The sequence below is a fragment of the Vidua macroura genome, chromosome 23 (assembly GCF_024509145.1).
Source record: "Vidua macroura isolate BioBank_ID:100142 chromosome 23, ASM2450914v1, whole genome shotgun sequence".
NCBI classification, from domain to species: domain Eukaryota; kingdom Metazoa; phylum Chordata; class Aves; order Passeriformes; family Viduidae; genus Vidua; species Vidua macroura.
Window position 1 is genome coordinate 3,086,004 of NC_071593.1, and position 11,778 is coordinate 3,097,781.

An 11,778-nucleotide genomic window follows, 5' to 3' on the forward strand; every position below is an offset into this window, starting at 1 on the left:
GGAGAACAAGGTGATAAATAAAATTATTTACTCTGTACTCTATGGCTAACAAATTTAGGAGACAAGAGAGAAAACAAGAATCAATTCCCAGGAGGAAACTTCTTCCTATTCAGCTTGTAAATGAATTTCTGCATGTTTTGGTCACATTAATCAAACATATTTGGTAAGTCTTTTGTTTTGTTTTTTTTTTTTTGGTTGGTTTGCATTTCATCCTCTGTCCAGTTTGAACTTTACTGAGGCCAGGAGGCTTTCTTTATCTCTGCTAGATGGATGGCTTTTGTCACCTTCAGTTTGTGTTGAGTAGTGAATTTGGATGAGATTTCTTTGACAGGAAGATTTAGGATTTTTTGAATACATGGGGAATAAAGTAAAATGTGATGCAGGGTTGCTGTCAAGACCTTCGTCCCTAATTCCTGGCCATTCTGACAGTAGGGATTAAGAGCTGCAGTGATGAATTTGCATGCATGGCACTTGTGTTTCCTTTGACAGGACTCATGTAGATCTGGCCAAGCCGAGTGAGTTGTTGGCACCCTCAGCTCTGGAACACCGTGCTGTTGTTGTGGAGGCTTTTAGGGAGATGAGGCATTTCACAACGACAGTGTCCTCTCCAGCAGGGAGCTGCTGCTGCTGCTGCTGCACAAGTGGAGCCTTGTCAGCAAAGACCTGCAGCTGCAGGAGGACCTGCAGGCCCTGGCTCAGCAGTACCAAAACAAAGAATTGCTCAGTAAGTGCTGAAATACTTCAAGGAAGGCGTATTTTGTTGTAGCTGTTACAGACCAGCAGTTCAAGTGAGGCAAACCTCTGTGGAAGTAGTACTAATACCTTCTGTCAGACTGATGACCTTGAGGGAGGAGGAAAGGAAATGGAAAGGCATTTTTCAGATCTTCCTTGTGGTGATTTTGAACCTTAACAGCTTTGGAAGAAGCTTTGGAGAAACACAGTTTATGAAGGGAAAGAGCTTTAACATGAGACTTAGCTGCAAATCTCGAGTCAGGCTTTGAAAAAGTGTATTCTTTAATGAAATCTTAAAAGAAAAAGCAGTGCCTGGAGGCTCTGTTCTCAAAGGTGTGAATCATTCTGAGTGTGGATGGGGATCTAAAAGCGCTGTGTAAGTAAAAACAATAAATAAATAAAGCAAGCAAAAGCTTGAACACCGGCCCTTTTCCCTGGGAAAGAAAACTCCCCAGCCCAGGTTCCTGGTGTCAGTTTGCAGGGTGCTCTTGGGACTGCCAGGGCAGCACGAGTTTGAGTTGGTGGCAGATTATGTCTGGGAGCATCTTGTGCCCTATGGGTTTTTTGGAGGCAGACACCGACTCAGGGTCACAGGCCCCTGGGCACAAACACCGGCCCTTTTCCCTGGGAAAGAAAACTCCCCAGCCCAGGTTCCTGGTGTCAGTTTGTAGGGTTCCCTTGGGACTGCCAGGGCAGCACGAGTTCCAGGTGGGGGCAGCTTGGCTCTGGGACACATCCTTTGCTGTTCGGATATTTTGGAGGCGCTGCCCACTCAGGGCCACAGGCCGGTTGTGGTGTGATTTCATGGTTCACCCCTGAGCCCTGGTTCCTCCCCTCAAGGTGCCCTCCCAGGTGTGTCAATCACTGCTCCTTTCCCCACCCCGACCCCTGCCAGCACTGTCTGTCACTCCGGGCATTCCAGAAGTGGTCGAGTGATTGGCAGAGTCAAAGGATGCCCTCCACCCCCGGGGGGCATTGGGCCATCCAGGTGTCCTCTGTCCCCTGACACCTCCTCTCCCGTACCTGGTTGGTGGGGTCTGATCCCTTGCCCCCTCCCCCAGGTAAAAGAGCGAGCAGCCATGCGGTCCGGGAGTTCTGATGGAGCTGTGACCAAATTCAGAGGCCTGCAGGGAGTTCTGATGGAGCTGTGACCAAATTCAGAGGCCTGCAGGGAGTTCTGATGGAGCTGTGACCAAATTCAGAGGCCTGCAGGGAGTTCTGATGGAGCTGTGACCAAATTCAGAGGCCTGCAGGGAGTTCTGATGGAGCAGTGACTGAATTCAGAGGCCTGCAGGGAGTTCTGATGGAGCAGTGACAGGATTCAGAGGCCTGCGGGCCAGAATAAAAGCTCTGGATTAAACCCTCCATCAGAACCGACTCCTTTCCTTCACCATCGCCTTAAAGGATTCCCTGGCAGTGGGAAGCCTGAGGAGCAGACCCTCTGTGAGGGAAGCTCCATCCCACCCCTCCTGAGCTCCAGCATGCCTGGACTTGTCTCCACGCGCCCAGCTGTGACATCCAGCTAGCCAAAGGTGTCTCTGGGGTGAAACACCACAGTCCCCACCATTTGGTCCAGCAGCAGGGGCCAGAGAAGCCAGGGCACGTCCCGTTCACAATATTGGAGCCCTCCAATACCTGTGGATCTCCTGCCTCAGCAGCCCTTCAAGCCCCATTAGCCATGGAGCTGTTGTCCTTGAAAGGCCTGCACTGACACCCCGAACATTTGTAATAACACTTCCATCTGTGTCTGCTTCACACATCACTGTGCTATAACTGCAATTCCCTGGCTCCCGCTCCCCATCTTTTGCATATTTTAAAAGCAGAAAAGTCCATCCAACAGATGACTAGGAAAGAGCATTTCCCAGACTTCTTGGTATTTCTCTTGGTTTGATTTCTCATCTTACTTTTTAACAGGCTTTCTCTAGCTCTTCTGCTAGACCTGAGCTGTCGTTTCCTGTTGTCCACACTTTTCCCTCTTCTTCCCCCATCATTTTAACAAGGGAACTTTCCTCTACCTGAACCTGGTGGCACTTTTTAATACTTTTTTGACTGCTTGCTTACTGAGACTGCGGTTCTGATGAATGTTATTCTTCAGCAGCCTCCTGCTCCAGCCAAGCTCCATCAATAATTCAGCCAGGCCTCAATAGCATTAGCTCTGGGTGAATATGACACTCAATTAACTGTCTGAAAGGGCTCAAGAGATACAGGCAAGAGGTTTCTCTCAATTTTTTGAAACTCTCTTCTGAGCTTCTAAAAACGGAGTTAGTTCAATGAATAAAGCTCAGAGCAGTTTGACACAGTTCAAAAGGTGCCAAGCGACTTAAGCAATGATGTGCTAAAGGCTCCATTCCCTTGCTTGTCTCCACCTGCTCTGACACTACATTTTATGTTACCTGGGACAAAGCCTATCCCTGTTCATATACTCCTGGCTTAATGATGCTGGAACATGACTGCAGCATGTCTAGGCAAACATCATCGTTGTGACTCTTTGCTTATGAACAGTCTTGCTTAACTGGCCTTAGGCAAAAGGCAGCTAAAACTCTGAAAAAGGTTAGTATTTTAGTTGCCCACCTAGAGACACTGCAAAAGTGGTCAGTGCTCAGTTCTACATGAGACCCCACAGTTTCCTCCTGCTGACCATTACCCAAATTTCCAGTCTCTCTTCAACCCCCAGCATCCCTTGGCCAGCACATCCTGCAGCATAACAGCTCAGACAGAAATTTGTGGAAGGGATGATCCATCTGTAGACACAACTGCCTTGCAGGTGCCAAACACCATCCCAGCAGCTCACAGGGCACGTAGACCTGTGGCAGTGCTCAGCACAGGGGTGGTTTTTAAGTCCTGAAACTCACAGCTGCTCAGGTGGAATCAGCTATAGCTGCACAAGCCCCTGCTCCCTCTCCTGCTGCTTTCATTTGAGTGTTTGATTCAGGCACTGATCTCTGCCTTCTCACACTGAAGTGTTTGGAACTGTCTGTGGGGAACAGTGACTTGGAATCACTCAGGAACTCTATCTAGGGCCTTGTGGACAGAGTATGTGTGACTTGGATGGGAAACAGTCTGGTCTTCTGTTCTCATCACTGGCCACTCACTGAACTCACATATTTGGAGGAAGCTCAAATACCCAGAAGGAATAATTAGCTGTGTGGAGTCCAACAACAGGTTTGAGGAAGCTCTTTCCCTCCTGGGCATTGTTGTACTCACCAAGGATGGGTGAAAGGCTTGAACTTGTTATTAGTTGGCTGCTGCTCTGAGGCCTTCCCGGACTATAATCCTGGTCTTGGTTCCCACTCTAGGGGAAAGTGCCAGAGCTACTGTTCTGTCAAGGATGAAGGGCTAAGTGAGGTTCAGGTCCCACAGGAATTTAAACAGGAGGAGCTAGAAGTAGGCTCCATTACTGATCTGCTCCTTATAGAACACAGGAGTTGAGCAATGAAAATGCTTCATTAACCCAAACTATTTGTGTGAGAAAGAAGACAGTCACCCAGACAATTAAGAGAAAAATAGGTGTTATCTTCTCAACACAAGAATACAGAGATCTAGACTCAGCTCTGCAGCTCAGCAATGCTTTGCAAACCCTTGTGACCACAAGGAAACTGTACCAATACTGGTGGTAGAAGGAGACACTGGGAAAGAAGTGCTAAGTCATAAGAAACAGGAGAAAGCAGGAGGGTACTGACCCTACAAATCCGTTGCTGTGGGCACATAGTGGCTGGACCACCTACACTGTTTGTAGGGTCACTATTATGGCAAAGCTCAACCCCAACCCTTGCTAAAGTCTGCTTCTTCCAGTTCTCTCTTACCAAGCCGAAAAGCCTCTCAGAAGGAGCATTTTTGTCTTTTCCTGATGCCACCTAGTGCCTTTCCCCTGCATGCTCAGCTGGAGCTCAGGGGTTCAGCCCTCAGAGCCACCACCGTTTCTGCAGAGGAAAAGAGGGTGCAGCTCAGTGGGGCCAGGACTGACAGGAACTACCTGATAGCAACAGGGAGATGGGCAGCTGGAAAAACACCTGGAAGACTGTAACAGAGGCAGCATTTGGACTGCAGGATAGCTTGGACAGCAGGTACCGAGTCTGCAGCACAGAGGATGACAGAAGCTGGAGGAGCTATTGGGCAGCTACACTACAATACAAAATATGCAATGGGATCTTCAGTGCTTAATTTTGATGAGAACTTATCATCCCTAAAGATAAGTGAGAGAGGAAGCCAGACCAACTAGAGGAAGCACAGCAAACCTTCAGGATCTCTGTTTTCTCCCCTCCATTCTCTCCCCAAAAACACTGACCCACACTGATGTCACCTTAACCCGAGCCACGTGTTTAATTGAGTGCAAGGGAGTGACAGTGGCACAGTGGTTGTGCTGGGAGGGTGATTCCCATGCTGCAGGGGTACAGAATCTTCAGAACAGAAGAGGTGAAGGCAGATCCATCTTACAGTGTACAATGGAAAACAACTTATGCATCTGGGGGCAGCATTGGAAATCATGATGCCTCCTAAGGACTTGCAAATACCCAGACCTGAGGCATCTCAGCATGACTGAGATGAGAGATTTGTCAGCACAACCGACTCCCCAACATCAGTACTGAACGTCAGGCAATGGAGCTAAGGTTTGCTTTTTATATATATATATATATATATATATATATAGTGCCAGTCACCATATTGATAAACATTCTTTGGAACCTCTCTGAGGGCAGAGATAAGAACAGCAGTCAGCCTGTTGGCACCTCAGCACTTCTGTTTCTAACCAATTTAAAAAATTAACAACCTTAACAAAAAAAGCCACAAGACTGCTGCCAGCATGCCTGGCTGGTGTTTAATACTGCTACTCCATCAGGGTTGGAGGGAGACCTATTGTGAATGGCAACAGTTTGCACTGTGACTTCTCCAGCTGTGCTGCAGAGCAGTGCAGGAGTCACAGGAGGGCAGTGGGATGCAAAAGCTCAGACCCGTTACCAGTCAAAATGTGTCAGCAGCAGGGAGCTCCCACGAGGAGAGAGTGAGCTGACTGTGCACAAAGCTCTCTCTCTCTCTCTTTCTCTCTCTCTGTGCTTAAGGCTGAGTCAGGGACCCTTTGGACTCTTCCCAGACCACCAGACAGAAATATGTGTCAGTTTTAAATACAGCACGCCAGCTGGGGGGGTGTGGGGTGTGGTTGGGATGGGAGAATTTAGAATGGGTGCAGGGAGGAGAGAAAGGAAAAAGACATCTTACATTTCCAGTACTGGAAAGAACAGTTTTGACTTCACACAATAAGTCACTGGACCTTTGCAATAGTCTTATCAGGCTTATGCCCCATCATCCTTAACACATCAGAGGGAATGTTGGCTGGCCAAGGGTTAAACAATCCCACACAGTGGAGAGCAAATCTGCAGTCTGCTGAGAAGATCCCAGCCACATCACTGATGATCTCAGAGTCCAACTTGAAGGAAGGAAGCAGCGTCTCGGTCTCACACATCGCTCAGGGCCTGTCGAGAGCCAAAGACAAACTGTCAGGATGGACCTGCCACAGCTCCACCAGTCTGCAGTGGAAATATCAATCACCACCTCTGCAATACAGTTATGGTATTTGCTTTCATCCCTACGACGCTCTAAGGATTTTTTTTCTGGAACCTGCAGCTACAGCCCAGTGGGCATATGATGGAATAATGTGGAAATACAGACTATCCTTCAAGAAGCAAGGCTGAACTATGCTGGAGCATCCCTTCTTTACCCTCTCGTTTGTGCTAGAAATCACAAGCACATTTTATCCAAGACTTTTGAAGCTTTCCAGAGGGAAACACCAGCTCTGCAGGCTCTCGGACCTGGCTTTGCTAGGTGAAGTGGGAGTGATCTGTCATCAAGGCACGACACATCAGCCCAAAGAACAGCTCCTAAAATGAACTCTTGTCTTCCCTGACTGACTCATACTCTGCTCTGTCATACAAAATGCTGTCCTGCTCTGACTTGCCCACAGAAGTCCTTGGGACTGCAAGAAATCCTCAGTCCTGTCTATTCCCACTCCTACCTCATCCTGGAGGGAGGTGTTGTGGCACAGTCTGGCTTACCTTCCGTGCAAACTCTGGCAGGATGAATGCTGCCCGGTGAATATCAGAGTTGTAGTATTTCAGACTCCTCTCCTCTACCTGCTGCTGCGAGAGCTGCTGCACAGGCTCCCGGAAATTTGTGTTCTGCAAAAACAAGGTCGGTAGCTCTGACTATTTGGATAAGGAGCCAAAGGCTGCGAGACAGGCACCCTGAAGCATGGCAGGGAGCTGAGATGACTCACAAGAAAACAAATAACTGTCTGTTCTAGTATGAGGTCAAAGGTTCTGCGCAGCCCCAGTACCAAGGGCTGGGGTTTGTGCTCTGTAACTCCTGTGACCAGCACTTATGCACAGATGTCAGTGCATGAGGTTGGAATGCATGAGCCACGTGCCAGATGAAGCTGTGAGAGTGCCTGAGCATCCAACAAGGCTTTGCTCTTCAGAGGAGAATCCATGTTTGTGTTAAGTTTGGCACAGTGCATGCTGCCAGCATCCCAGATTAATTGTGTGCAGCAGCAGCAATGCTGGCACCCCAAACCCATCTGACAGTCACACTGAAGCAGACTGGGAGAAGAGTAAACTTCAGTGGTCTGATAGAGTTACCAGCCGAATCCTGACACCAACTCTCACTTGGAGGCCTCTGTGAGCAGATGACCAGTCACAGGCTGATTCTCAGAAGGTGCCTACTTCGTAACAGTCAGCATCAAATAAGCCAAACCCTTAACATGCTCTGGAAATTGGTAGTGACTTCCTCCCTTCCAAGTTTGTTGTACTAGACAGAAAATTATGAACATTTCTAAAGCAACCGGTCGATTCTGCACTTCATTCAGCACTGAGCAGGCTGCATTGCAGCTCTGGAGCTCTGGGCTGGCAGAGCCAGGCCCCATCAAGAATCTTGAGGCCCCACAGCTGGGAGAGTTCAGTGCCATAGCTCAAGTTCTGCAAGGGACAGCCTCAGGCAGGCTTCCAGGGAATGGAAAAGGGCACTTGAGGTGCCTGATACTCACTGGGTTCTTGCTGCAGAGCATGAAGCCAATCTGCCCGCTGGGATATGTGGGGATGGTGCAATAGGCATATTCCACAACTGGGAACAGAGACTTGCAGAACTGACGCATCTCCTTAATGAGATCCAGGTGCAGCCACTGGCACTCACCTACAGGGAGAAAGTCAATATGTGAGAGCTGCCCTTCTTCTCTGCACAGAACTGTGCCAGGTTAACAGTGGTTCCAAGTCTCAACCTGTACAGCTCATGTAGTTTCAAAGACGAGACAAGACCCTTATGCCAGTTTTGCTAAGCCCAGTCCGATAATTAATGAGCTGACATAGACAGATCAAAACCTGGGAGATGTTTCACTCCCTGCATCACATCTCCCCAAGAAGAGTCCCCTCTGTGCCTCACACTTGGTATGTAAAGGTCTGGCATCAGCCTCTGCCCAGGGACAGCATCCTCACCTTGGCAGCAGAGAATCCCATCTTCTCGCAGGGCTGTCTTCATCAGCTGGTAATAAGATTCTTTGAACAAACTTTCTGCAGGACCTGGGAGAAGGGTGAATAAAGAAAAGTTTTGAGCCTAGGTGAACCCCAGCCTGCACCTAGCAGGGCAAAACAGTCAGTACTTTAGCTTTGCTAAATAGCAAGCCCAGGTCCCCCATTAAACAAAGTCTTAGCAGCTGCCTCTTGCTTCACTGAGCATTTTTTAAGCAGAACTCCTGCTCCAAACTGCCTCTCTCTGTGTTAAGACTGAAGGTGACTCAGACTTGTTGATGGGTTCCTAAAATAAGGTACCATGTCTACATTTAGGTTAGGGGCTGCACCAACAGTGTGTGAGCCACTGCTTTATCAGCAGGCACGTTTGCAAAGCTGCCCTTGCCAGCATGGTGCTGTATCCCCCATGGGATTGCTGGACTCAGGGAACAACTCTGCCAGAAGAAAGTTGCTGGAGCTGAATTTTGAGGAGAGAAATGTAACAGCTGGCTTGAAGGCCTGCTAATACAATTTTATGGTTTCCATCCTTCCCTTTCCCTACTAAAAGAACCAAGTCAGTAACAGTCTTTTCACTCGAAAGGATCCTCAGCAGACTGGCATAACTTCCAAGAAGTAGGCAGAAGGAAAAAAATGAAGGAGGTATGTGGAAAACAGTGCCCTTTTATGGCTAGAATTCTTACCCATGGGGTCAGACGAGTCTGTGATAATCACATCAAAGGCTTCTTGATTTTGTTTCATGAACTCAAAACCATCTCCCACATGCAGTGTCAGCTTAGCACTGGAATACCCCACTGCCATCCCTGGGAGGTATTTTTTAGATACCTGGATCACATCCTGCAATACAGAGAGCACAAGTGGGTCAGAGGCTTACACGAAGCTGCTTCTCAGACTACTGTGCAGTTGTGACTGAAGAACAGCACAATGAGTCATTTCCTTCCGTACCTTCAGCTCAAGTCTGACTCGCCAGTGAAATCCACAAAAGCTGCCAGCATCTTCAGCCAGCAAGCTACTCTCAGCCTTTTCCTACAGCCTCAGGGTTCAGTGACATTGTTGGTCTGTCTATGCCAAACTCAACAAAAACCTGGAGCTTCAAAATCTCCCTGAGGAACTGAGCAAATATGATTACAGGTCAGACTGCTCTGTGCTCCTTTTTCCTACAGAACATCACTTGCATAGGTGACCTCAGCTAAATCAATTTATTTTTCTTTCTAAGTAAAACCATGCCAGCAGGTCTCTGAATGCAAGATGAGAAATATCCCCATCTCTGCACTACAGCCATTATATCAATCCCCCTGTAAGATAAAGTTTTCTCTCTAAAATCGTTAGACAGCCTCTGCCCTGGGCCCAGCAATTGTACTGAACACGACCAGCTTCTCACAGCTGCAAAAACAAAATATGCTGGTGTCAGGCAGTGCTTGCTAAAACCAGGGACGTTTGCCTACTTAGCTGGCAGACAGAGCACATAATCTCATATAGCATATTTCCTGTTCTTAATAGACCTTTACTCTGAGCAAAACTTTCTGAGAAAGTAAAATATCAGGCTGACTACAGTAAAGTAAAATAAAACTGGCTGAGAGAAGGACTGGGAAAAGAGTAAACTTCAGTGGTCTGACAGAGTTACCAGCCCACGTCCTAACACCGACCCTCACTTGGAGGCCTCTGTAAGCAGACAGGTTACCAGTCACAGGCTGATTCTTAGCAGATGCCCACTTCGTAACAGTCAGCATCAATAAGCCAAAGCCTCAATATGCTCTAATTGGTAGTGACTTCCTCCCTTCCAAGTTTGTTGTACTAGACAGAAAATTATGACCATTTCTAAAGCACTTGGCCCATCTAACACAGAAGCAAATCCCTGCTGCTTATTTCCTGATTTTGGTTGCAAGAGACTGCTCAAGAAAGCAACCCCCCATCCTCCTCTCCCAGGAGCCAGGAGTTCTCTGTTTGGCAGCGAAGGAGAGGGAAAAGCAGCACCTCCACAAAGCCAGGGCACCCCTCCAGATCCTGTGCTTGGCCCACGTCTGCCTGGAAGGGCCTCAATCGTATGTGTGTGAAAGAAATCACATGGAAGAGGCAGCCAGCTGCCACGTAGATGACTTGTAAGGCAAAGAGAGGTGGCGCTGTCATTGTCACGCCAGCAGAACCAGCAGCAAACGCGCCCGGTGCTGACGAGAGACAGCAGGTGAAACCGCAGCTCCCGTGGATGCTGAGAAGTCGGGCTCGCTTTGCCGGGCAGCCCGCCCGCCCCGAGGTCCCGGGGCTCCTGCACGCAGCCGGAAGCCCAAACGCACCTCATCGATTTCGCACTGCACCACGGACTCCACGGTCGGGTGTTTGACCACCTCTCGCAACACTCCCCCATCGCCGCCGCCGATGATCAGCACCTGGCAGAGAAGAGGGCAGAACGCAGGCTGTCAGCGGGGTCGGCTCGGGGGAACTTTCGCTGTACGGCCAAAGGAGAACGGCGTGAAATCCCCGCGGGCCCACGCTGCCCGGAGACGAACTGCGGGGCCCAGGAGCCTGGCGGCCCCCCTCGCCCGAGTGGCCCACGACAGGCCCCGGCAGCCCTGCAGGGGGCTGCGGGAACCCCGAGGCGGGGACCGGGGACCACTCACCTTGCGGGGGTCGGGGTGGCTGCAGAGGGGCAGGTTGGCGATCATTTCCTGGTAGGAGAATTCGTCCCGCTCCGTGCACTGGATCACCCCATCCAGGACCAGGACGTTGCCGTACGTGGTGCTGGGCAGAGCGGGGAAGCGGGGTTGGAGCCGGCCTGGGGCCGCGCTCCCCCGCCCCCTCTCCGCGCCGCCAGGCCCCACCGCATGGCGCTGACCGGCCCCGCCATCCACCCACCGCCCCGGCCGGCCCTCCCGCACCTGCGGAAGACGAGGATCTCCTGGTAGCGGGAGCGCTGGTGGTGCAGGAGCTCCTCCACCTGCAGCGACATGGCCTGGCCAGGCCACAGCCGGCACGTCTCGCGGAACCAGCCCTCGCGGATCAGCGCCGCCGCGCCGCGCTCCATCCCGCACAGGAGCGGAGCAGCCGCCCCCGGGGCCACCTGCGCTCGGCCGCCGCCGCCGCCCGACCGCACCGGCGCGGGAGCCGCGCGCAGGGCCCCGCGCCGCCCCCGCCTGCGCGCGCCGCCATTGGCCCGGGGCCCATGACGGCCGCGCCACGTCGGGCGGAGCGGGCGGAGCGGGCGGAGCGGGCGGAGCGGGCGGAGCGGGCGGAGCGGGCGGAGCGGGCGGAGCGGGCGGAGCGGGCGGAGCGGGCGGAGCGGGCGGAGCGGGCGGAGCGGGCGGAGCGGGGCCACGGGGAAGGGCGCGCCCGAGCCGCGCCGCCGCGGCCTCCGCTCCGCCGGCACCGAGCGCTCGGCACGGCTCCGCCCCGCCGGCGGAACCGCGCGCCACCGGTTCTCGGGAAAGCGAAAGGTCCGATTTGGGTGTTTTAAGGGTTGGACGTAATGAGCACGCGTTGTGCTGCATTTCACGAGGACGATTGGTGAGAGCATCTCTCAGGAAGAAAGGCTGAGGCAGTTGGG

General features: G+C 51.2%; 1 protein-coding gene across 1 annotated transcript; it reads right to left on the reverse strand.

The window, feature by feature from the left end:
* Positions 1-4,224: 4,224 nt before the first annotated feature.
* SRM (spermidine synthase) lies at positions 4,225-11,351 on the reverse strand. Its single transcript, XM_053997792.1, has 8 exons — positions 11,114-11,351; positions 10,856-10,976; positions 10,532-10,624; positions 8,924-9,077; positions 8,211-8,294; positions 7,766-7,911; positions 6,780-6,902; positions 4,225-6,200 (listed from the first exon to the last, which is right to left on the reverse strand). The coding sequence occupies exons 1-8, from the start codon at positions 11,257-11,259 to the stop codon at positions 6,183-6,185; spliced, it is 885 nt and encodes a 294-aa protein (XP_053853767.1). The 5' UTR covers positions 11,260-11,351; the 3' UTR covers positions 4,225-6,182.
* Between the last annotated feature and the right edge of the window lie 427 nt (positions 11,352-11,778).

Coding starts and splice junctions, on each gene's coding strand:
- SRM (XM_053997792.1), bottom strand. CDS start 11,259: ATGGAGCGCGGCGCGGCGGCGCTGATCCGCGAGGGCTGGTTCCGCGAG. Junction 10,625..10,855: donor GCCACCCCGACCCCCGCAAG/GTGAGTGGTCCC, acceptor CTTCTCTGCCAG/GTGCTGATCATCGGCGGCGG. Junction 9,078..10,531: donor TGCAGTGCGAAATCGATGAG/GTGCGTTTGGGC, acceptor TCTGTATTGCAG/GATGTGATCCAGGTATCTAA.